The sequence below is a fragment of the Haliotis rufescens genome, unplaced genomic scaffold (assembly GCF_023055435.1).
Source record: "Haliotis rufescens isolate VD_foot unplaced genomic scaffold, xgHalRufe1.0.p SCAF_7, whole genome shotgun sequence".
NCBI lineage: Eukaryota > Metazoa > Mollusca > Gastropoda > Lepetellida > Haliotidae > Haliotis > Haliotis rufescens.
In genome coordinates, this window is record NW_025964361.1 from 41,239,807 (window position 1) to 41,267,237 (window position 27,431).

At 41.5% G+C, this 27,431-nt stretch overlaps 1 protein-coding gene across 2 annotated transcripts in view; it reads left to right on the top strand.

Annotated features, from left to right (window-relative positions):
• Positions 1–10,625, top strand: part of LOC124132709 (leucine-rich repeat-containing protein 74A-like) — a 141,643-nt gene extending 131,018 nt beyond the window's left edge. For both annotated transcript variants that reach the window (XM_048387782.1, XM_048387781.1), the window contains 5 exons: positions 1,997–2,191; positions 4,206–4,301; positions 6,539–6,802; positions 7,037–7,122; positions 8,415–10,625. In XM_048387782.1, coding sequence (XP_048243739.1) covers positions 1,997–2,191; positions 4,206–4,301; positions 6,539–6,802; positions 7,037–7,122; positions 8,415–8,583 — 810 coding nt within the window. In that variant the 3' untranslated portion in view covers positions 8,584–10,625. The remainder of the gene's footprint in view (positions 1–1,996; positions 2,192–4,205; positions 4,302–6,538; positions 6,803–7,036; positions 7,123–8,414) is intronic.
• The last annotated feature ends 16,806 nt before the right edge of the window (positions 10,626–27,431 follow it).

A 27,431-nucleotide genomic window follows, 5' to 3' on the forward strand; every position in this document is an offset into this window, starting at 1 on the left:
CCGTCATATAGCTGAAATATTGCTGAGTGCGGCGTAAAACAACAAACAAACAAACAAACAAACCATGCTGCAGCTGAGCATGAATACCCCACTCAGACTGATTCCGAGCCGACCAGTCCTTGTTTAAGGCCTTTAATGCCGAGCGTTAGGCATGGTAACAACAAGTACCATCTTTCAACGTCTTTTGGTATGACGCGGCCGGGGATCGAACCCCACTCGACCACGCTCTACCACTAGACCACAGAGGCGCTCCAATATAGAATGGAGTTATTTTACCCTGTACAAAGGAGGATGACATTTTTAACGTAGAGCTATGTAGCTATGTAGGCAGTATGTTTGACAGCCGTCAATGGAATTTTGGAACAGCATGAGGTTTCAAATGTTTTATTTAGCGCCGTCAAATCCAAGATAACGTACCTCAACCCGAAGACAGAACGCCCTAAGGAGGTTTTTATACATACACTTTCTAGTTTATTAAAATATAGGTCGTAGCAGTATCAGCCGAAATTGCATTTTGACATCAACATATCTAGTGAAATATTATTACAATTTTCAGTATTAAGTAAACTCGAATGAAATGTTTTGACATTGTCCCAGGGCGTTGAATAATCAATCATATTTGGAGGACGTAATGTTCCCTAGTGTTATTCTGTTGTCAGGCAGTTTCTGTCGCAATGAAGCATGTGCACTGTATAAAGACAACATATGGACACATGAGATGTATGGAGGTATGAAATCGATATGAAGACAAGCATATCGTATGACCACATGCCGGCTTCACAACACCGTGATGAAAGCGGGGCCTTCTATCTTCCACAACAGCAGTGATGGAAAAAACTTTAAAATACGACATCTTTATATATGTGCCTAAGAAGAAAAATATCGATGTTTACTTTTTATTGATCGTTACATATTTTCCTGAGAAGTAAATATAGCAATGTTGATTTTTTTGTTCGTTATATATTTGCCTAACTAGAGGCAACTACATCGATGATGATTTTTGTATTGTTTTCTATACATTATTTTATAAATTTAGAGGCAATTAAATCGATGTTTATGTTTTAGAATCTTCTGCGAGCCAAATCTATCTCGTTTTTTTCTGTATCCATTTATCTGTTTGCGATGGTCCATTTTGACAAGTTTTATTGTTCAAGCGTCGGGTAATAGGTATGATTCATGGTCGTGTTCGTGCTATCTTATTATTACGCAAGCGCTAAACCAAAGCAAGGTCAGGCTTTGGACAGGACGATCCTTATTTATATTCAGATATACCTTTTAATTTTGAAATGTATCTTAGCTTACACCCAAATCACATGACAATGGCAAATTATGTTCACGGTGATAGAATCGCTTCTACTTTGCTGCAAGTCAATTCTAATCTTTATCTCCAAGACAGTTGTTTTTGTACGACGCGTGAAATGCGTTCGAAATGGGGTGAGGTGAAATGTGGTTTAACGTCGCGTCCAAGATTATTGCACTTATATTTCGGCGTTCAAATGGTATTGTTTTGGTGCTCCTCTCACACAATAATATTGTATGTTTTGAGTGAGTGAATGGGTTGGGTTGAATGCCGCTTTGAACAGAATTCCAGTTGAACAATAAATACGGCGTGTCACCTGAATGTGGGAGGAAAGCCCGAAGTCTTGCAGGTCTTAGACTCTTACCACTTTTGTGAAGCCTGCGAGGACGGGTATGGTGCTGAAAACCTAGAAACATAGTTGGGGCGAACCGGGATTCGAACCCACGATCCTAGAATTCTGGTGTGCCCAAGGGACGCAACTCTGAACAGCGAATTGCAGCGCCTCAGACCGCTTGGGCCACCCTAGCCCCCTGTTTGTTTTAAAGTGCTGACTCCAAAGCCAAAAACACTACCTCAAACAAAAAAAACATGGCTCAATTGGTCTGCAATATTTAGATATTATTATTTTAATATTGTTATAATGTAGCTGATATAGCTGATCCAGCGATCTCTTGACCCCCATCTCCTCCCCTCCAGACCAATACAGGCCTGACCCGACTGTTTCTGTCCTGGAATGGATTTGGGATGGAGGGCAGCCAGGAGATGTCCAAAGCCCTGGTCAAGAACAAGACCCTGGTGGAACTGGACCTCGAAGCCAACAGGATCAACATCAGTGCCTTCCGCCTTCTGCTCAACGGCCTGCTAAAGAACAAGATTCTCAAAGTCCTTAAGGTACGTCTCATTGGTCGGTGAAGCTCTCACAGAATCTTTTGGTCGTCTCATTGGTCGGTGTAGCTCTCTCAGAATCTTTTGGTCGTCTCATTGGTAGGTGCAGCTCTCTCAGAATCTATTGTTCGTCTCGTTGGTGGATGCAGCTCTCTTAGAATCTATTGGTTGTCTCATTCGTCGGTGTAGCTCTCTCAGAATCTATTGGTTGTCTCATTGGTCGGTGTAGCTCTCTCAGAATCTATTGGTCGTCTCATTGGTCGGTGTAGCTCTCTCAGAATCTATTGGTCGGTGAAGCTCTCTCAGAATCTATTGGTCGTCTCATTGGTCGGTGTAGCTCTCTCAGAATCTATTGTTCGTCTCATTGGTGGATGCAGCTCTCTTAGAATCTATTGGTTGTCTCATTCGTCGGTGTAGCTCTCTCAGAATCTATTGGTCGGTGTAGCTCTCTCAGAATCTATTGGTTGTCTCATTGGTCGGTGTAGCTCTCTCAGAATCTATTGGTTGTCTCATTGGTCGGTGTAGCTCTCTCAGAATCTATTGGTTGTCTCATTGGTCGGTGCAGCTCTCTCAGAATCTATTGGTTGTCTCATTGGTCGGTGCAGCTCTCTCAGAATCTATTGGTTGTCTCATTGGTCGGTGTAGCTCTCTCAGAATCTATTGGTTGTCTCATTGGTCGGTGCAGCTCTCTCAGAATCTATTGGTTGTCTCATTGGTCGGTGAAGCTCTCTCAGAATCTATTGGTCGTCTCATTGGTCGACGCAACTCTCTTGAAAGTCTTGAAAATACTTCTTATTGGTCGGTTAACCTCTCTCAAAGTCTATAAGATACGTCTCATTGATCGGTGCAGCTTGAGATAGGTACAATAGAGAAAACGGAGAGAAACGGCCGGGCATCATTTCCAGGATGTGTTTCCGAAGAGGACATATTCATATGTTAATGGTTGACTCTTCGCTTTCTATCAATATACGATGGACAAATCCTGATCTGGGTACTGAGTAAGGTGAAATAGGGTTTAACGTCGTGTTCAAGATTATAATCATTGCACATGTGTAGCGAAGTGCATGCACTTGTGTGTTGCTGCTTGTACTAGTCCGCATGTTTAATAGTGCTAGCCAAGTGCGATTTATTGCCTCAGTTTGCCCTACTCAGATTCAGAGCCGACCAGTCCTTGTGTAATCCTCTTCATGCCGAGCGCCAGTGAGAGTAACAGGTACCCTCTTATAACCGCTTTCAATGTGACGACGCCGGGAATCGAACCACCGCCTTTCCGCTCTCCAGACAAAAGCTCTTCCCACTTGACCACGGATATTGTTATGGACAGAAAGGAGTTCTATTTAAGATCTGGTATGAATGTTGTAGGGTGTTCTGTGGTTCTGTAGAAAGTAACGCTGGCGGCGGAGAGTAAGTGAATGGGCAACTGCAACCTTGACACATGAGAGTTTCAAAGGAATAACCTTTTTTTCTGAACTGAGATTTCGTGTCTGACTATTCAAGGACGTTGTTCAAATGTGCCTCTGCTCGGATATCAATGATTAGGTAGACGGATGGGAGATTTGGTATTCCGAATACGTATGGTCTATAGCGCTAAATAGACTCACCATTCGGATAACGCGGACAGTGTGAGTGAGTTGGGTTTAACGTCGCTTTTAACAGTATTCCAGTTATATCACGGCGTGTCAGCTTAATGTGGGAGGAAAGCCCGAAGTGAGGCAGGTCTCAGACGTTTACCACTTCGGTGAAACCCACGAGCACGGGTATGGTGCTGACAAACCTAGAAACATAATCTGGGCGAACCGGGATTCGAACCCACCATCATAGGTTTCTGGCGTGCCCAAGGGACGCGACTCTGCATAGGGAATCGCGGCGCCTCAGACAACAGGGCCACCCGTGCCCTAAGGCGGACAGATTCTTTTTCTTTAAATATTTCACAATATTTGGTATCACGTTTGCTCTAGCTAACTGTTGTATTTCCGTCATGAGAATCTTTATGGCAAAAAGTTGTTTGTATTTCCTCTAGATCGGAATCAACCCGTTGACAACCGAGGGCGCTATGAGTATTCTCAAAGCAATATCTGAAGATGACGCTACCGCCCTCATTGACCTTGACCTCTCCGTAAGTCTAAAGTATTTATAATTTACTATATCAGTACAATATGCGTATACTCTTCATAACACAGAATTAACTGCCGGGGAAAAGAAAGTCTTCACTTGAAAATCGGACGTGACTGAAAACCTGCAACGTCATCATGTTACAAGGCTGAAAAGAGTCGCGAAAACACTGCAAACCTCAGGTCAAAACACAACGGTGAAACCTGTATCAAATACAACACCATCGAATAGCAATAATTTTCTCATTTGTTTCCTTTTAGCTACCATCAAACATGGGTGTATACCTGCTTTTGCACGCTGGTTTATATACCGTATATACAAATATATCACATGGGTGATGTCATTACACCTCAGCAACCCATGCTTGCCGTAAAAGGCGACTATGCTTGTCGTAAAAGGCGACTATGCTTGCCGTAAAAGGCGACTATGCTTGCCGTAAAAGGCGACAATAGGTGGTCAGGCTCGCTGACTTGGTTGCTGCATGTCATCGATCCCAACTGCGTTGATGATGCTCAGGATATTAATCACTGGATTGTCTGGTCCAGACTAGATTATTTACAGAGCCCCGTCACAACCAAAATCATTACACCTCAAACGGGAAAACCTTTTGGGTATTCCAAGCTGTTTCGTTGCCGTATGACAAAAGAGGCTTATGAAGCTTAGTTGCATGAACGGGAATACATACGGTCCCTTTGCAATGTAGTCGCAATTTATAACTAACGAATGAAGGTCCATCCTGATTTCAGCAAGAGGCAAATCTGCGAGTATTCAGACCAATGAGCTCATTCGTGACCAACTCGAGTTATTCCGGGACAAGCTTCTTGCAGGTTACGGAAAGGGGCGAGTGGTGACGAATGCAATGAGCTCTTATTTTGCCTCTCACAAACGTGTATGTTTCTCGTTTGACATTCTCGTGCTCTACACATTGCTTCAATATCAGGCAATGGTAGGGTTCGCACAAAGTTCGTGCACGGAGTTGACGACCGTGAGTTTCTACACGACCTCATTTCATTAGCTGTCTAAAATAAGACACACGTCACCATCACACCGCATGTCAGTCCACGGTATTTACGGGTGATTGAGGGACGTAGTGTCGACTGACAGTGAAGTACTGACGGTGCTCGGGAATATGTCCCTTGTAGATGCTCATGCAGTACAACATGCTCATCAAGATATGCACCTGAGTGACTGAGGTTTCACATGTCACTCACTCATTGTAGCAATATTCCAGCAATGTCACGACAGAAAGACACCGGAAACGTACTTCCCATATCGAACCTGGCTCTTTTGAATGACGAGCCAACGCTTGAACCACTAGGCCAACCCACGGCCAGTTCAAGGGGTGATGGGGTGGCCTAGATGTTACAACGTACGTTCCTCACAATGAGGGGCGGTCGGGTAGCCTAGCGTTCGCTCGTCACGCCGAAGACCCGGGTTCGATTCCCGACATGGGTACAATGTGTGAAGCCAATTTCTGGTGTCCCCCAGCCGCGATATTGCTGGAATATTGCTAAAAGCGGCGTAAAACCATACTCACTCACTCACTCACTCACTCCTCACGATGAAAATCGAGTTCGATTCGCCGCACGGGTATAGTGTCCATTTTTAAATGTCCCCAATCTCATTAAAATCAGATCTTAGTTCTCGCTTCCGCTAAACAAAGATCTGAGGACACCCCATTACGGGTCACGTCAGGCCGACCTTGCGCGAACTTTGGCCGACCAGTGGAATGACCAATCAGAAGGCAGCTTTCTCGTGCTTCACGGCACAAATTTCAAATTGGCGACTACGCTTCGAAACATATTTTGACAAATTCTCGATTACAAATTTGAAACCTGAACAAAAAAACATTCTGGAATGGCTAATAGATGGTCTAGATTGTAAGGATTCAGTGGTTAAACCCGTAACTATCGTTCGGAATACACCATGTTAAAGTTTTCGAGATTGCATGACTAGAAATCAGTTTCCGACTGTCACTTTCATAATCTGGTAAGCGACGCACTGATTGGTCGGATGAAAGGTCGTTCTGACGTGACCCCTAATGGGATGTCCTCAGATCTTTGTTTAGCGGTAGCGAGAACTAAGGTCTGATTTTAATGAGATTGTAAATGTCCCCGACCATGAAACAAAATCTACAAAATTGCTAAAAGCGCCGTCAATCTGCATGGCATCGCTCGCTTCCTCCGGCTGTTCCAATAATGTTATACACCTCACTCACTCACTCACTTATTTGTGTTACAGGAAGTTCCTGTTGGAGAAGACTTCACAGACCTTCTCGATGAAGTCCAGACAAAGCGTCCACTTCGGGTCAAATATGGCGTAGCCATGCGTCATGAGGATTTCAAGCGCAATGGCAAGGCCGTTGTTCTTGACACCGATGATCCGTCCAGCATCCTCTTCGACTACATGCGCAGAAAGAACCTCCGACTTATAGACTTGCTACACAGCCTTGATAAGGACAAGAGTTACACACTGGATAGAGAGGAACTGAGGAACGGACTATTGGTGAGTTATCCCCCTATATCCAATATATATTTCATAGGGGTTTGGCGATGAATTCCAACACATTTTCATTTACTTATAAACGTAAAACGATGTTGACTGACGCTATTGCTTTTCACTTTTCTGTAAATCATTCAAGGTTAAATTACTCATCGAATAAAAATATTTTGTTTTCCCCTCTTCACAACAAAGACCATGTTTACACAGTGGATCAAATAGTGTGCGTTGTTTTGACAGAACGACGGCATCCCCCTCAGCTCTCGCTCCATGGACATTATGATGGAGAAGCTAGACAGGAATACGGATGGCTTCGTCGACTACGAGTATGTATCGTTTACAGGGGGCATCTCAAACATTTCAGCGTTGTCAATATAAACTGTTTTCTTTTATTGACACTTGTTGAAACATTAATAATCCGGGCGGTACCGTTCAAAGTTAACACCCGAATTAAAGGGGGACTAGACTGAAGTTTGATTCAAGTCATTCAGATCCCAAATGTTTGTCTGCAAACTCAGTTTTATTATGTATGTCAATACAGCTGTGATTAAAGAGAGGCAATGTCTCACTTTAACACAGTGTCTAACAGTTTCACAAAGTTTTAATATAGATTGGAAAATGGTTCCACGACGTGAAGCACATGCCTGGTCTCTGGACTCACAGGGTCCGGGCTAACAAGGTTCCAATGTATATGAGATACCCTATTTGACTGTAACGACAGCCGGGGACACGGGTAGCCTGGGCCTCTAAGGCGCTGATTTTCGTTGTGCAGAGTGGGGCACGGGTGGCCCAGTCGTCCAAGGCGCCGCGATTCGCTGTGCAGAATTGCGTCCCTTGGGCACGCCAGAAACCTATGATTATGGGTTCGAATCCCGGTTCGCCCAAATTATGTTTCTATGTTTGTCAGCACCATACCCGTGCTCGTGGGTTTCACCGAAATGGTAAACGTCAGAGACCTGCATCACTTCGGGCTTTCCTCCCACATTAAGCTGACACGCCGCGATATAACTGGAATACTGTTAAAAGCAGCGTTAAACCCAACTCACTCACTCACTCACTCGTTGTGCAGAGATGCGACCAATAGTCGAGCCAAATTTGTATGATCGTGGGTTCGAATCACGGTTCATCCTTATTATGTTTCTAGGGTTGTCTGCACCATACTTGTGCTGGTGGGTGGTAAACATCTAACACCTGCATCCCTTTTTCTCCCCCGCATCAAGCTGATACGTCGTGATATAACTGAAATACTGTTGAAAATGGCGTTAACTTAATCAGTATACAAAGCATAGAAAGATGCCATGAGATGTTTTACCGTCATTACGGCAAGTCGTCTTAGGAACATGAACAAAGTATATATTATTACTGATCAGCGATTAGGTTATTTTGTATGCAATCAAATTGATTGGCGTCACTGGAACTTGGTACTGATGTCAAATTTTAAAATTTACATAATTGATGTTTGGGATTACTAGATAGGTAGAGTGAGTGAGTGAGTATGGTTTTACGCCGCTTTTAGCAATATTCCAGCAATATCACGGCGGGGGACACCAGAAATGGGCCTAGATAGGTAGACTAGATATTAATTGCTTCTATTAACACTTGACCTCTTTCCTACTAGGGAGCTAGCTCTTGGTTTGAGGGACTATATGCGGAAGATTACAAAGAGGAAGAAGAAAGAAAGTCAGTCTGCGCCAATCAAAAGCCAGATTGAGCATCTCAAGGAAGCTATACGCATGCGCATTGAGAATAGCAGGCAGCAGGACGCCTCAAGAGAATGGAGGATATAACTGGTATCCCTATGGGGATGTGACCCATGACCTTTCTTCTACGGTTGTGAATGTAACATTTACCCAAATGGTTGTCGAAAAACGGAATATCAAGATGCGACAACATATTCGTTGTAATGGAATTAACAATGGCTTCATACTGTACAACTATATTTGTGGAATATTCAGTATATATGTATATATGCCGACCAATGCTAAACGATCTCTTTGTCGCAACACATTTTACTGTGATATATATTCTATATATTCCAATACATGGTGTCAAGTACACAATCGGTATCGTATATGTAAAATATGTATTGTACGCATTATTTCTATATGCAACCAAATATGTCGACTATGGTGTGTCAGTTCTTGATATACCATTATGCACAATTTAATATATCGGAATGTGTAGCATCTTGCCTATGTACTGTTTATAGGTCAGAGAGACCCGGGGCTGTATAAGCAAGTTCGGATACAATGTCATCCAAACATACACAAGCAGCATATTATAATTGTGATCATATACACTGATTTCTTTAATACCTAATAATTACTTAATTACTACATAATTATAACTAATGGCTTGTTTATATGGGTTAACGAGTGGTCAATATTCAAACCAAGGACAAGACTTGGTCAGCAGCATATTATAATTGTGATCATATACACTGATTTCTTTAATACCTAATAATTACTTAATTACTACATAATTATAACTAATGGCTTGTTTATATGGGTTAACGAGTGGTCAATATTCAAACCAAGGACAAGACTTGGTCAGCAGCATATTATAATTGTGATCATATACACTGATTTCTTTAATACCTAATAATTACTTAATTACTACATAATTATAACTAATGGCTTGTTTATATGGGTTAACGAGTGGTCAATATTCAAACCAAGGACAAGACTTGGTCAGCAGCATATTATAATTGTGATCATATACACTGATTTCTTTAATACCTAATAATTACTTAATTACTACATAATTATAACTAATGGCTTGTTTATATGGGTTAACGAGTGGTCAATATTCAAACCAAGGACAAGACTTGGTCAGCAGCATATTATAATTGTGATCATATACACTGATTTCTTTAATACCTAATAATTACTTAATTACTACATAATTATAACTAATGGCTTGTTTATATGGGTTAACGAGTGGTCAATATTCAAACCAAGGACAAGACTTGGTCAGTTGAAAATCGTTAAGAACGTATTGAGGTATTGGAGACTCTATTCCTCTTTATGCGTTTTCACAAATCAGAAACAGTGCAATGTCCCCTTTCATAGTTGGTATTAAAAGCCGTGGTTTACACTGTTCGAAGGTGATTCTGGTAAGTTCTTAAACATCTATTGGAGCGGACAGTTTGGCCCACTTCAGTGAGTGAGTGAGTATGGTTTTATGCCTCGAGTCATATTCCAGTTATATCACAGCGAGCAGACACCAAGAACGGGTTTCACATTCTACCAATGTCGGAATCGAACTGGGAGTTTTGGTGCGGTGAGCAAACGGTTGAACCTTTAGATTACCCCATCTAATCAGACATCGTACTTTGCGTACCGACTGCAGTAGTCCATGGCGAGTTATTAATTCATGTAAAGCGCTTTTAAAAAAAAAAAATTCCAACATGAAGTGGATATTATCAAATAAGAACTTCTGTAGACATGAACGACTGTTAGACACACTCTGAGAACAGGACTGAGTGATTAGCTCCACAAATGGAATTAAACGTCGACGCCCGCCAGAGACAAATTAGTTTTGATTTGTGCCAAAACAGATTCCATTGGTAGCAAAAGGCAAACTAGTGATGGACAGTATATGAATTTGACGCCAGGTGTTAACGAAAGGGTTAGCATGTGCTATTTAGAGTATGTAGCTGGTTATGAAATCCAACGTCAGCGATTTAGATTTAGCTACTTTTAGGTTGTGTCATATTTAAGTTTTATGTGAAATATAGGCGAAATGTGGTGACACTTATCGATACTTTATTAAGTAAAAACACGCTGCAAGATAGATTTCTGTAAATACGAAGCTATATATTTTAGTGTGTCATACTGATAAAAACGCATTTCATAAATATGAAATATATAGACATTGAGTGAGTGGTGTTTAACGCCACTTTTAACAGTATTCCAGTTATATCACGGTGTGTCAGCTTAATGTGGGAGGAAAGCCTGAAGTGATGCAGGTCTTAGACGTTTGCCACTTCGATGAAACCCACAGGCACGGGTATGGTGCTGACAAACCTAGAAACATAATCTGGGCGAACCAAGATTCGAACCCACAATCATAGGTTTCTGACGTCTCCAAGGGAAGCAACTCTGCACAGAGAATTGTGGCGCCTTAGACAACAAGGCCACCCGTGCCCCCGAAATAGACAGTTATTGTACAGCTATGCATGACTTCGAGGACAGTAGATGATATGATGCATTTATTTAGAATAAATGTTTGTTATAGTGTTATGTTATGTTATTTGCTTTAATGTTATAGTGATGCAATTATCTATTTTGACTTGTACCATATGTTCCGTGTTTGTTCAGTTAAACACTTGACATGCCTTTGCATGTGTTTATGACGGGTGCCAATGGTGGTGCAGAATACGCTCGCCTTCTCTCATACACCTTGTATCATTACTTTTGATAGTGATTCATAAACACAAGCGTATGATAAAGTCGGAATCTTACATTGAGCTATGTTTTTCGCAGAGATTTCCTTTAATTATGGAAATGGTTTTGTCGCTTTTATTAATAAATGACGGTTGCACCACAATGAACAAATACACAACACATTTGTGGTTATCATTAGCGTAAAGAAACAAAACATGGTTTCAGTGGCAGAATTTGATTTTTACCCCTTTAAATATCTTGTTTTACAAACAGGTGTCCCTTTGGTAATGGAATGAGATTTTTTTATGAAAAGAGAAGAAAGCAAACAATATAAATGAGGAATGTGAGTATTTGTCGAAATTGAGGATCGTACCATACCAAATAACTAGGCATATATTTGATCTCAACGTGAATATCATTTGAATAGGATTTTGTTGTGGCCATTTTACATCAACACTCCAGTCGCACAATGTCGATAAGATATGGTTCATATGAATTCATCTTCGGACACTTACAGTTCAATAGTGACACATATGAGTGTTTTTAATATTTTTCATATTTATCATCCCAATTTTAGAATTATTCTATGTTTTTAACCCTTGCCTGTACATGTAATTAAATCGCTATAGTTTGTTCTGTGGAGAGTATCCATAACATTATGATAAGTAGGCTTATTTGCAGCATGGTGTTGCGTTCATACGAACAGCCTCGGTGTGTTGGGGTATTTTTGGAGAATAACTTATGAGCCATGAGAAATTGCGACTATTTGTCTCAAGTGAAATCATTCGTATAACAATTAACGGGACAGATGATCCATTGTTTCTTGTATGTGGTTATACTGTACAGAATGTGAATAATGACAGTTTGATATCGAGTACAGAGACACCAGCATTGTCAATCTATTTGTGGAACGACGACCATAAAGTCTTCTGTGATGTCATATGAAATTATGGCGACAATACACCGATATGACGTCACGTTTGCTTTTATAGTTGGAAAGAATAAGCGTGAATCAGCAGAATCAGCAGAATGTATTATGTTTATCATCAAGGGTCAGGTGGGTGTATACAATGTCAGCAGATATATCCCTTGCTGTGGCCTGAAGGGGTTGGCTCATTGCTGTTAAAGGTCCTTCAGTGAAAGGTGAAGGCATCTAAATGAAACTGAATATGAATACACCTATATAGATACCTATGTAGTTCTACCAGAAAGATCGAGTAAAGAAAAAGGAACGAGGCATGACAAGGAATATTTTTGGAACTTTTAGAAAGATCTGTTCCGAGGATTAAACGCTGAAACAGTTCTTTTCAACACTTGTACTTTTCTGACTGAACTGAATATGTAGAAGTGGGGCTAATATTTATCAAACAAGAGTTTTTCTAATATTTGAACATGAGCACGCCTTTGACCCAAACTTATTTTATTGTAGGTAAACAATGTACAAACACAAAGTAAAATATTCATCCTTGGCCATCCTCCTCATGTAACGGGGAAAAGGTGAAATAAAATGTTAAAAAAAAACAACTAAAAAAAACATATATATTTTTTTTTTAAAACAACAACAAAAACTATTCATCCTGGTCCATATAAATTCGTTCTTTTCCCCACGTTTGTCACGTAACTCTGTACTTTATCAAATCCAAAGTCCAACACTTGCAAGTGTAAGAGGGAAAGGTCAGTTGTCAATCATACGAACACGGTTCATAGTTTTCGTAAAATTATTACAAAATGTTCAGTTACTTTCCAATCTGACAAAAAGGACCCTTATCAAACTTCGTCCTTTACAAAATATGTTTCCATGACAACACACATACCTCTGATCAAACGATGTCCAAGTCAGTACACCGTTCAACAAACCAATTTAAACCATTATGATGATGACACGCTATTTTTGCTGCAGTTGATTCTGGTCCAGGAATTCTCTGGCTATTCTGAACGTGTACATGTTAACAATTATAACATACCAAACTGCAGGTTATTTTGAAGAATTGTAAAATAAATATATATCAACCAGAACATGGTCGAGTCGGAGAAATCACTCGATAGTGTTGATTCCGGAAGTAGAACAAACGAGCCCCTTCGATGCTCGTTAATTCTACTTCCGGAATCAACAGATCAATGAGCCCCTTCGGTGCTCGTTAATTCTACTTCCGGAATCATCAGCTCAGGCGATTTCTCAATTATACGACACCAACAGTATCGTTACTGAAGTTTCTAATTTATTTCTGACACCACATATCCCACGGTTGTACTCCGTCTATGAATTCATATTGCTCCAGGTTACATATAAGTCGATATGTGTACACAAGGCGTATATTCCACACTGAACGTAATGATTATCTACTCTGCAGCAACCTTGTAATGGTCAAAGTCAACATTAATGCAGTATAATTATTGACAAATTGGGCACTCATGATATGTAGCTTGTTGCCAAGGAAACCTACACCTACAGATTTGTCGGTGAAGGTAACTGGTAAATGTATCCCAGCTCTTTAGACTTTGTTCGCAAGCACAGTTTGGTCAATATTGACATTTTTTCGACTAATATTTAACAAAAAATAACGAATACCGAAAGACTTGCATAACAACTATGTTAAGTTTGAATAGAAATATCCTAGGGAGAAACATAATTGGTCCGCCTACCACGTGTGATGTGTTTTGCAATGAATGCATGTATGATGAAAATCCGTACGCGACTAAAACAGTCGCCAACAAAACTAGTTCTATATCTCTACGCATCTAAATTATTGTGAGTGAGTATAGTTTTATGCCGCGTTTAGCAATATTCCAACCATATCACGGCGGGGGACACCGGAAAATGGGCTTCACACATTGTACCCATGTGGGGAATCGAATCCGGGCCTTAGGCGTGACGAGCCGACGCTTTAACCACTGGGCTACCCCACCGCCCCTCATCTAAATTAGAGGTTAGAATGGAAACCAGGCTACGTTGCAACTTGTATTCGTATTTTGGTGTTTCACGGGGATAGTCTTGATTTACGGGACTACGTTGTATATAGAAAGCAAATATGGATATTTCTTTGAATGAAATCGTTATTTTACCACAAATATCAAAAGCGTAATTTAAAGGTCTATGGTGAGTCAATAAATACGGAGCTTCAATATATGTACAGTCATCTATCTACACAGTGTAGACTTTAGAAATATGTCATGTTACACAACATTACCAACATGTTATGGAATCCTCGATGGGGGCTGGTAAGTAGGACAGCATGGCCCTCCTCGAGCGTTTTCGTATTTCTTGGTATTTTGTGGAAAAGTTGTTGTTTATGACATATTGCCAGGTTGTTGTACAAATGTCTATTTATACAGTAATTCAAATGTTTTATTGAATATTTGTAACTGAACGAGTCTTGAATAAATTCTTTGTATCAGATAATCATACACCAGCTTTCGTTATTCTTTCACTTCTTGTGAGTTACTTTCATATCCAGTCGCTGTGCGTGGGTGAAGATGAGGCGAAATTGGGTTTAACGTCGCGTCCACGATTATTGCAAATAAAAAGCGACGTGCATGCACGTGTGTGTGTTCGGCCGCTTGTACAAGTCCGGACCGATAGTGCTATCCATCTGAGATACCATGCCGCAGTGTAATATGAATACCCAACTCAAACACAGGATACTGACTTGGAGCCGAACAGTCCTTGTTTTGGCCCCTTAATGCCGAGCGCAAGACAGGATATAACAACAAGTACCATCTTTTAACGTCTTTTGGTATGACGCGACCGGGAATCGAACCCCTGACCTTCCGCCCTTCGGGCTCTACCGCTAGACCACGGAGGCGGTCCACTAGTACTGTGCGTGTGTTTCAACAGGAAGGACAAACGTTTCGTGAAAAGAACTTGCTCAACCATAAGCAACACGAACAGCGGGAAGAACTGTCGGGTGTAACATTATCCTAATGAAATAGATCTTCAGCAACCCATGCTTGCCGAAAGAGGCGACTATGCTTGTCGTAAAATGCGACTAACGGGATCGGGTGGTCAGGCTCCCTGACTTGGTTGATGCATGTCATCGATCCCAATTTCGTGGATCGATGCTCATGATGTCAGTCACTGGATTGTCTGGTCAAGACTCGATTATTTACAGGCCGCCGTCATATAGCTGGAATATTGCTGAGTGCGGCGTAAAACAACAAACCAACCAACCAACCTAATGAAATATAGGTTTGCTTCATGTGTGTTCACGAGTAAGTGAATGTTTTTTAACGCCGTAACCAGCAATATTTAAGTTTTGATGCGGCGACCTGTAGATAATCATGTATGGAGCAGGCGAACCAGTAACCAGAAAACATGGGTCAATCTAAACGCAATCAGCCACGTCACAGTGCTTGACCGCACACTCCCCATTTGAGTGTGCCCGACTATTTAATAATAAGTGGGTAGGAGCACCGGTTTTTTTGTTTGAGACAAAATATCTTTTCAGGCAGCGCTTCAAAACATACCAAGGGACGCAACTCTGCACAGCGAATCGCGGCGCCTTGAACGACAGGGCCAACCGTGTCCCCTACAATTTGACACCCGTGCTCATATGTTAATGTAACATTAACACTAAGGTGATACCAGAGTTGTCTATTTGGTTGTACATTACATAAAGTGAACTTGTTAACTCGAATTTGACACCGTGATCGCGAAGTATCTCTATGGTGACCACTGTCATCGACACTCCGTCACAGATACCTTGTTACACATGATTATCATGTCCACATCCATCAGTTTCGGGCGCATTCAGTCCTTCCATCCCTCCCTCACTCACACACATCCACCCACTCACTCGCTCACTCACATCCATCCACTCACTCACCCACTCACTCACTCACTCACTCACTCGCACCCTCGCACACTCACACGCATCCAAAAGGGATCTATGTACCTTATGACGATAACCATTATCAATATTCCTGAGTAGGCTATTAATCACCTATTAGCGACCGTGTTCCAGGACCTCTAATGATCCGGGAGCACTTTAACAGTGCCATAAGACAAATACTCTTCATGACAGTCTCGCCCGGATACAAGTGATTCACACATACAACGATGTGGTCATGTTGGCTTTTGGTTATAGAAGCTACTGTACTCACTATTGGTTTCAACATAGCGACACTGCCGACGTCCCACTCCTACAGCTGGTCCCTGTCCTAGTTGGGGGTAATTGCCTTATAATTGTTGTCATGAAGTATTCTGAATGGCATTTTATTGACGTTGCTTGGAAACACACACATTGATAACCGCTGGAACTGGTTCTCTGCTTTAACGGGTGCTTGGGAACTTTACGGCCAATAAACCGCAAGAATTATTTTATGTCACTTGAATGATCATCAACGTTAAACGAACAGTACTCCAGTCATATCCTGGGGAGCCAACCCAATGTGGAAAGAAAACCAAAATCGAAAAGTGTCTAAGACACTTACCACCTTGACACCCCGAACACTGGTATGGTGCTGGGAACTAGGGTGCTAGCATATCAGTCAATGTAGAGGGAACCATTTTTTATATAAACTTTGAATTCAAAGAAGTTTTAAAATAATCAAAATACATCACTGATTGAAACAAATGATGTCTGTTTTCTCACGAATGTTTTTGGCGGCCATCTTAGATTTCAAAATGGCTGCCATTTCTCATCCGCCTTCGGTCATATTTCTTTTTTATTGTGACACATAGGCATAATACACATCAAAAGAAAGCTTTTTTCCATTGACATATGGTATATGTTTTAGATGTCTCAATTTAAAAGACAAGTATCGGTCAAAACCCGTTTATAGTATACATGTCTTTACTGAATTGGGGGCGGTTGGGTAGTCTAGTGGTTAAAGCGTTCGCACGTCACGTGTGAAGCCCATTTGTGGTGTCCCCCCGCCGTGATATTGCTGGAATATTGCTAAAAGCGGCGTAAAACCATACTCATTCACACACTTTACTGAATTGCACATATTGTTAATACTAGTACCATATCATGCCAATTACACCATATCTGGAAAGTTTCACTTTCACTTAATACAAATTAATAATCATTACATATTCTGTTAACTGAATTGCATATATTGTTTTCTAAAGAGACGAGTGATTGGTAAAGGTGAGTTTGACTCCGTTGATTAGTACCCCAGTTGGTACAAGACACAGAGAATGTCACCGTTCCAAGGGTGAGTGAGTGAGTATGGTTTTACGCCGCTTTTAGCAATATTCCAGCAATATCACGACGGGGGACACCAGAAATGGGCTTCACACATTGTACCCATGTCGGGAATCGAACCCGGGTCTTCGGCGTGACGAGCGAACGCTTTAACCACTAGGCTACCCGACCGCGCTCCGATCCAAGGGTCTGCGGTCATTGTATTTATATACTGTAAAGTACAGTTGCAAAGATTCTAAAACAAAAAAAATGTCTCTCTTCAAAACCTTACATTAACCGATATACCATATACTCCATATTTGTGCCAACAGGAGAATAGAACACATGATCAGCGGATCCTAGCAGTTCCAAGGGGCACAACTGCACAGCTAAATGCGGCGCCTTAAACCGCCAGAGACCCGTGAAGATCCGGGTTAGAATAGGTCTTCAGCAGCCAATGCTTGCCGTGAAAGACGACTATGCTTGTCGTATGAGGCGACTAACGGGATCGGGTGGTCAGGCTTGCTGACTTGGTTGATGTATGTCATCGTATCCCAATTGCGTGGCTCGATGCGCATGATGTCAATCACTGGATTGTCTGGTCAAGACTTGATTATTTACAGACCGCCGACATATAGCATTATTTCTGTTAGACATTGCACACATCCTGTCTAACGTGAACAGTTTAGTCGTTATTGTATTCAGAATAAGTGTGTAGGGTCGTTACAAATTCTAACAGCTGTACAGCCCTCACAACATGATATCCTCACCCTTCCAGTACAAATATATAATACTATATACATCAAATTAGTAGTCTTAGTTTAAATTGATGTTTAAGTCTTGGAATGTGGAACAGGTATAACGGATGCTCTGTAGAACGATGTATTTGCACCAAACCGCTCTTTGATCTTACAGACAGTTGATGAATATGTTAATAAGTTAACATTGATAATGTGGTTCAATGAAAGGTAGCAGGTGGAATCGTTCATCGCCGTGCAAAGAGTGTGCAATAATTGGAATGAGCGTTTGGCTAATCAGCACTGCAGACAATATCAATACACCGTCGACATAATGAGTCATAACTGGTGAAACACCATGATGGTCCTTGGTGATTTATTTACGTTGCTAGGCAATGGGCCAGTCTGTGTTGTCAGCTGGTGCCATTAAAAGGAGACATGGCATAGATCAACGAATAATAAACCCCATATAATTAAAACTTTTTTCTGTTTGTTGTTTAACGCTACACGCTAAATCATCTAGGAATATGACCACAGCCTGTAAATATTCGAGTCTGGGCCAGTGACTGACACCATGAGCAATGTCTCACGCTGTTGGAGTAACCTGACAATCAACCAAGTCACCGAACCTGACTACTCGATCCATTTAGTCGTCTCTTACAACCAGCATAGGTTGCTGGGGACCTATTCTGACCCGGGGGAACGTTAGTAGTAGTAGTAGTAGTATTAGTATTAGTATTAGTATTAGTAGTAGTGGTAGTAGTAGCAGCAGCAGTAGCAGTAGTAGTAGTGGTCGTGGTAGTGGTGGTCGTGGTAGTTGTAGTAGTGGTGGTCGTGATAGTTGTAGTAGTGTGAGTTGTAGTAGTGGTGGTGGTCGTGATAGTTGCAGTAGTGGTGTGGTAGTGGTAGTCGTAATAGTGGTGGTGGTGATAGTTGTGGTGTGGTGGTGGGTTGTGGAGGTAGTAGCAGTAGTAGTGGTGGTGTATGTGGTGGTGGTGGTGGTGGTGGTAGTGATAGTAGGTATGTGGTGGTGGTGGTAGTGGTAGTGGTAGTAGTGGTCGTGATAGTTGTAGTAGTGGTGTGGTGGTAGTAGTAGTGGTAGTAGTAGTCTTCAGGTGGACGCAGCATGGCTTAATGTATGTTACTTAACGCCGCAGTCAAAATATCTACCTGCATATAATTGAGTCGAGTGGTTGTCACAATGAGCAAAGTCCCGCGCTGGAAACACAATCTAAACTTGACCAAGCCCACATACATAACAAATAACGCTTTTGGTATTTCTGAACCTTTTCATCTCATCTCATGATCTGACAAGAGGCTGCACGTCTTTGTCAGGTGCCCAGTAATACAACATTAAACAAGACTAACCAAATAACTTCTGCATACGCACAAAATCTAACGTCATTGGGAAAATATGTTTTTGTTTATTTCTACTCCGCACTATAGCATACCTTTATAATCAGCTACATCTTACACACTCGAAACCGACATAGCTACACTCCGTGACCCGTCTGGACTGAAAGCCTACAAAAGTCCCTGCAGATGCTGCTTATAGCATCTGAAGATTTAAAGACTATACCGTTTCTAAACTAAAAAATATCTCTTCTTTCAGAGCTAATGGTTTTACATTTTCCAAAACAGCCTTTGTGGAGAGTTGAAACTGGTTGCAGAGTTCCAGACTAGCCGACGACATTGATTTCCCATTGATCAATGTACTAATTACAAACTATGTTAAGAAAGCGATTGATTTTTACCGATTGGAACGAGAGATTTATTTCTGTAATTATAGAGTGATCTTTACTTTGCGTTGGTGACGTAGTGCACAGCACAGAAAGTACGACATATCGCGGCCCTGTGTCGGCAATGGCGAATCGAATCTAGGAAACAAATCTAAACTTGGACTAGAACTGTTTTCATCAAAGTTAAAGACGGCCATAAGCCTTATTGGAGCACGCATGTAATTCATCAAGCACATTAAATGCGCATTGTGTGACGTCGTCGCGGTGTTAAAAAACCCGTTTTAAGCAACTAATTGCAGTACACTGTAGATTCGTTGGTTCCGCAGAGAGACGAATATAGAGCAATGAGGCTGAGTGTGTGGTAGATAATTGGCTGCAAATACAGTAGGAAATATAGGGAACCAATTAGCGGAGCCATGTATACAAGGAGTGAGTGAGTTGGGGTTAACGCGGCTTTTAACAGTATTCCAGTCATATCACGGCGTGTCAGTTTAATGTGGGAGGAAAGCCCGAAGTGATGCAGGTCTCAGACGTTTACCACTTCGGTGAAACCCACGAGCACGGGGATTGTGCTGACAAACCTAGAAACATAATCGGGGCGAACCGGGATACGAACCCACAATCATAGGTTTCTGGCGTGCCCAAGGGACGCAACTCTGCACAGCGAATCGCGGCGCCTTAGACGACTGGGCCACCCGTGAAATGAACAGAGAGTTAATGTTGTTTCAACGCCGCAGTAACCATTATTCAAGCTAAGTTGTCGGGCAAAACAAACGTTATCAAAACTGAGCAGTTAAGGTCCAAAACACAACTATGACACCAATATCACCATCGAATAACCGTTTCTTGATGTGAACACACAATGCCATTTAGAAAGTGGTCAAATGCAACAAATGTTATATCTGGGATAAACTTTCTTAGTAATGTACAGATTCTAGTACTTTTTCGAGTAGAGTCCCGTTCGGGATTCGAACCTACACTGCCAGAGTCAGGCACCTAATCGCCAGCACACGAAGTCAGCGATCTAACCCACTCATCCCCCGAGGCTTCCACTAAATGAAAGTCCAACAACTGGTAGTCTAGATCACGTACTTTGTGTACCCCTCTGACAAGTGTAAAATGGCCGAAAGCTATGAACACACAATGCCATTTAGAAAGTGGTCAAATGTAACAAATGCTATATTTACAGATGCTAGTACTTTTAGGGGTTTAGTCCCATTGAGTCTCATATTTGTGTCTCGTTTCTTGTTTGTTTCACGTTTAGCCACCATAAAACATGGGTGTATACTTTCTTTTGCCCTTTAGTTTATAAATGGCAGAGACTAAACCAGTGGAAAATAGCTTCCGCGAGCCGGCAAACCTTATAACCCCGAAGCTTACCCACAGCCCCTAGACGGGATTACACAAATATCAGAAGGCATGCCACAGTATGCCAAGTGCCAAGTTAGCATAGATATGATCTTGATACACTGTAATAAAATGTGTTTAAAAGCTAAACACAAACGTTAACACGTCCCTGTATACAGTGGGGATAAAAGCTATCTTAGCAGAATATATGGATTAATTTGGCCTGGTAACCAAAATTAGTTGAGGGTCTATCGTAGAAAACAGATGTACTTTCATTATCAGCTTCCTGTATGCCAGAAATACAACCAGTCTGACCGCAACATCACATTTATTGACACATAGATTTTTAAACCTCTGCGGGATACTAATCTACAAACTCTTCATTTCTAATCCTTCACACTACCACCTGTGCTACGGAGACTGCTAACAAGTTAACAAGTGTCGATTTTTCTAGTCACCATTTGGTTACGTTCTACATTTTTCATGTTTGTTTGTTTGTTTTTTAACGCCGCACTTAGCAATAATCCGGCTATATGACGGAGATCTATAAATAATTGAGTTTGGCCTGACAATCCAGTGATTGACATCACACCCATTTCGATGACAGGCATCATCAACCAAGTCAGCGAGCCTGACCACCCTATCCCGTTAGTCGCTTCTTACGACAGACAGAGTCGCCTTTTACGGCAAGCATAGGTTGCTGTAAACTTATTCTACCCCGGATCTTCACGTGTCGTTTTTGTCAGTAGTGTTAGTATCTGTTATGCAAGTGCCTGTGAGTGAGTGAGTTGGGTTTAACGCCGCTTTTAACAGTATTCGAGTTATATCACGGCGTGTCAGCTTAATGTGGGGGCGTGTCAGCCCGAAGTGATGCAGGTCTCAGACGTTTACCACTTCGGTGAAACCCACGAGCTCGGGTATGGTGCTGACAAACCTAGAAACATAATCGGGGCGAACCGGGATTCGAACCCACAATCATAGGTTGCTGGCGTGCCCAAGGGACGCAACTCTGCACAGCGAATCGTGGCGCCTAAGGCGACTGGGCCACCCGTGCCCCCACAAGTGCCTGTGAATCTGATTTACACATCTAATATCAATAGAAATTCTACCATAAATTTGGAAATTACTCGATTCTAAATGGTCAATCAGAGGTAGTCAAATCACAATAAACACCGCTCCTCTGATTGAAATTGCACATCTAATTCCAATAGATATTCAGGGACTTACCTTGACTTACAAATGTGGGTGTTAATTTTAAGGGTCCTTGCAGGCAGTATATGGGGGGTCCGGTAACGTGATGAAATGGCGTTGTGTACTGTACATTCAGGTATTTACTTCGGAGTCTGGAATGATTCAATTGTGTGGACAGTGGTCATGATTGATGGGTGAAATAACAGACACCCATCACTTCTCTTGATGCGCAGTAGGTACAATGAATGTTATTGTGCGCACCTTGAGACGCAGTATAATCTTTTTCTGCGTCCATTATCTACATGTGCGTGCACTGGACGCACATTTGTGCGTTGCGTAAAACCCTGTATATTATACATCTTATCGTATTGCCTTATGATATGCACTTAATTGAAACAGGTTTAAATTCGAAACATGTTTTAACGTGTTTAAATTCTGAACATGTTTAGATAATGAGGATGTTGTGTTTAGGGGGTAGACGATAGCTCATTTCATGTGTTTCATGAAAGAACACTTAATATGTATTCCGTTTAGGATTTAAACACATTCCTTACCATATTAGATCTAAACATGGCTTGTCTGTGTTTACATTTATAACACATTTAAGCAGCATAGACAATTGAAATATGTTTTCCCATGGTACGTTTATTTTAAATAAGACGGTAATGTCAATAACGGTTCTTAGTCATTGTCCGATGAAGTTATTACAGAAAGTTTACAGAAAGTGTGTAGAAACTATTTACGTATCACTGATTCAAACGATATATTAAAAAGATTTTTTGATAAAACCAAGGCAAATACTCCTCATACCTCAATGCATTTCAACCTCTATAAACCACAATTCAATCCGATCACATGTAGGTCATTCAACTTCTCAGACAACCATTGTCTGCATTTCAATGCGAGAAGCGGTGAAGTCACGGTGACATTTACAGTTTTTTAAGTATTTTTAGTAGTCGCGAGATCAGATGGACTTGGAAATGTACTTGAAGAGCGTTATTGGAATTTACTTGGACATATAATATATGTTCGATTTTTATACAATCACAACACGTGTGACTCGCACTGACGGATCCAAAAGGGTGTCAAAATGTGTCATTCCCCTTATTAGTTGTTTTTCGCGTTGTGTGTGTTTTCGCAAAATCCGGTTCCGTCTCCGATTCGTGTTTTGTACAAAGTACACTTCACTCGTTAGTAGTTGATTTCGCCTTGCCACTTAACAGAGAGCAGAGGTTTCCGTCCTTGTCGTGTGCAAAAAACAAACGGCTCACATCAATGCCATTAGGTATCTTGGCTAGCATTGGAAAGAATCCATATTGGAAGAGGGTTCGTTTGTTTCCGTATTTCGCGTGACTGTCACATTGTGAATACAACACTATCTGGCGGCAGTCGTAACCTTTGGTAAATGTTGCGCGATTACAGATTGCATACCTAGTTTCTATTCACTAAAAGTATAAAAAAAATATTATTTTTTTCAAAATCGGCCATCGTGTTGTTCGAAAGTCGCTTTTGGATACCCCTTGTGGTCGTTACGGACTCTGAAAGGTACTTCCGCTTTATAAAAGTGTTCATTTATCCAGAATCCTTGCTTCAGATCCAGGCCCAGGGTGCCGCTGTACAAAGCGATCTTAGCGCTAAGGTGATCGTAACTCGACTGTCATATACATACGACAGTCGTAGCGCTAACGTTGTTCTGTACAACGGCACCCGGGTGGTCATATTGTGCGACCTAAATGCTACTTTAGTCTAAACATAGACGATAACCGAATCTGATTCACATATCGGACACTCAGTTATACGGACATAGTGTCACGGCACTGTAGCTCACCTGGATACGTAGAGAGATCCGGGGTAGAGTAGGTCTTCAGCAACCCATGCGTGCCGTGAAAGGCGACTATACTTGTAAGAGGCGACTCACGGGATCGGGTGGTCAGGCTCGCTGACTTGGTTGATACATGTCATCGTATTCCAAGTGTGTGGATCGATGCTCATGATGTCAATCACTGGATTGTCTGGTCCGGACTCGATTATATACAGACCGCCGTCATAAGCTTGAATATTGATGAGTGCGGCGTTAAACAACAAACAAAACGTAGTCAACACACACAAAGTGTTGCTGTCAGCATTGATATTCAAATAATTCTGCATAAATACTACGTAAGACTAAACTAATAATTTGAACAAAATATGACGCCATCGTAAGAAGAAACATAGCAGTCAAATTTAAGCTAGATTTACTTCAGTACCAAACATTGTTTGCATAAGGGCGTTTTTATCATCTTATTCAGGAGCGTATTATTGAGAAGTATGTTTATCAATGAGAATAACCAATAATATAACACTCAGACTGAAATGTTTTAGAACTGCCTGTTGACAATGTTTGAAATGCCGAGCGTGCGCGGGGAGCTTCCTCGCCTGTTATTGTCCCCTCGTTAGATCAAAGTAACGTATACCTGTACAGACTGACTTGAGCACCTGTGAAGTTAACTAAACATGTATGATATCATACATAGAACGAAAACAAGACAACAATGCACACACAACAGTCTCGCTTCCCCCGTGTGATCTACGATCCAAGGGAGGTCACTCTATACAATTAACGATGACTGCTACAGCCTGGTTCCCTGGGTATGCTGCGCTGGCGCTACACTATAGCGCCAGCGCAGCATACCCAGGGAACCAGGCTGTGACTGCAACACGTTGCACGTGTGGCTCCGAGTCATCCTTAAACTCTACAAATATATTTGACATTGTTTGTTTCACAACATTCAATATCAAGATTAGTTATAGATATTCGTGTGGTTTTGATAATTAGTACTGCAAAAGAAGGATGGAAAGCTCTAAAATCAACATAAAATGGGGGCGGTCGGGTAGACTTGTGGTTAAAGCGTTCGGTCGTCACGCCGAAGACCCGGGTTCGATTCCCGACATGGGTACAATGTGTGAAGCCGATTTCGTGATATTGCTGGAATAGGCGGTGTAAAACCATACTCACTCACATATAACGGTCTCCTATAAATCACGCTTTATGTATTGAAGATGTAAAGTTGAGAAACTCTCGTAATTCAGCTTTTGGACATTTAATTTTAATAAGAAGCAGAGTTAAAAGTGAATCACGAGAGCGGTGTTTGAGCTTAGCGCTTTTCGTTTTTAAAAGCAAGTGTTAATCAAAATGTTTGAATAACATACATACATATACCAGTTCTTCATAACTTCATACTCTGGAAATACATAATATTATTGAATTCGTTGTTCCTACTGTTGGAATTCCTACATGCATGTAGTTAATACAACGGAAGCACATGTTTTGGATACGGAATTGGGATACGATGACATACATCAACCAAGTCAGCGAGCCTGACCACCCGATCCCGTGAGTCGCCTCTTACGACAAGTATATTCGCCTTTTACGGCAAGCATGGGTTGCTGAAGACTTATTCTACCCCGGATCTTCACGGGTCCCACAGCTTGTGATATTCATTTAGTCGTTGCTGCGTTTTGAGGATTCCAACAGTGCCATTTATTAACTTGGAACCAAATCACACCACAACCATGACCCACATATCGTTTTTTTGCGACTGTATGTTATTTTGTATTAACCTGATATATACTCAGAGGCAAAATTTATTGTGACATGGATTTGTTTCATTGGTAATCTTGTGAATGATTGTTTCTATTTGAAACAGAGAAAGAGTGTGTTTAAGATGGTCGAAGAAACGCAACCAAGTAGATGTGATCGTTACCATACTTTGAAACATTTATATTTCCATGGAATAACATTTTATTCGCGGCAGTACAAGTTAAACACTGATTCTTTTTGTTGTTTGTGTGTCACAATAACTTTTGTCTTTGAGTATATACTAGTATACCAGAGCGTTTCTTCTTTTGTCGTTTCCAAAGATAAGTGATCGCAGATTGCTTGATGTTGAAACAGTACTTTTCAGCTCTCCGATCAAGACATCTGTTTAAGTTAGTTTAACAGTAAACTTCCTTGTTTACCTGAGACCGCCTCCGTGGCCTAGTGGTAGAGCGTTCGCCCGGAGAGCGGAAGGTTCGAGGTTCGATCCCCGGCCGCGTCATACCAAAAGACTTTAAAAGATGGTACTAGTTGTTACCCTGTCTGGCGCTCGGCATTCAGGGACTAAAACAAGGACTGGTCGGCTCGGAGTCCGTATACTGTGTCTGAGTGGGGTATTCATGTTAAACTGCGGCATGGTATCTCAGTGGACTAGCACTATAAATCGGCATCAGTCCGGACTGGTCCAAGCAGCCACACACAGAGAGACACACGTGCATGCAATAATCTTGAACGCGACGTTAAACTCCATTTCACCTCACCTCACCTCACCTCACCCTGTTTACCTAAAATTGAAAGTATGACAACAATAGGACGCCATCGCTCTTCATGTAGAAGCGACATATCATCAGACAATCAGCGAGGCTTGAAATGGCTTTACCTGTGCTGGAACAGTCCGACAATTCAGAATGACTCGAATGCAACCGTGCCACCAGGACCGTTTTAATAACGTCATGATTTATGAGCATCGTACTGCAATATGGCGAAGTTACATTCACATCTACGAACATTATATACATTCGGACACTTTATAGGATATTTGGTTTACTAAAAATAATCGTATAACAAGGCTACGACTCACTCATTTGACAATATCTTTCAAAAGAAAATACACGATTACTGAACGCAAACAGCAAAATGCAACCTCCTTTCAAAAATTAGCTGTATCTGCGCTTGTTCAGCGGTAACGCGACGTAATCGTATTTGATAGTTTTACAAACAAAATTTACTGGTAAAACCACGTGAAATTCCTGGCAGAACGATAGCATTTAGATTTTCTGAAACAAATCAATGAAATACCGACAATGTCAAAACCTCAGCAATGGTGGCGTGCGATCAAAGGGAGGCTACTCTAAATGCCAGCATTCGCTATGCTTTTAACAAATATTCGATATTTGACTCCATCCTCGGCACCAGCATGTTCAAGACACCTGGGTAACGGTGGAACCGTCCGCCGTTTGTGTTTGAAGAACATCGCCATGATGAGGCTGGATCACTGTGTGATGGACACAGCGTGTTTTGAGAGAAA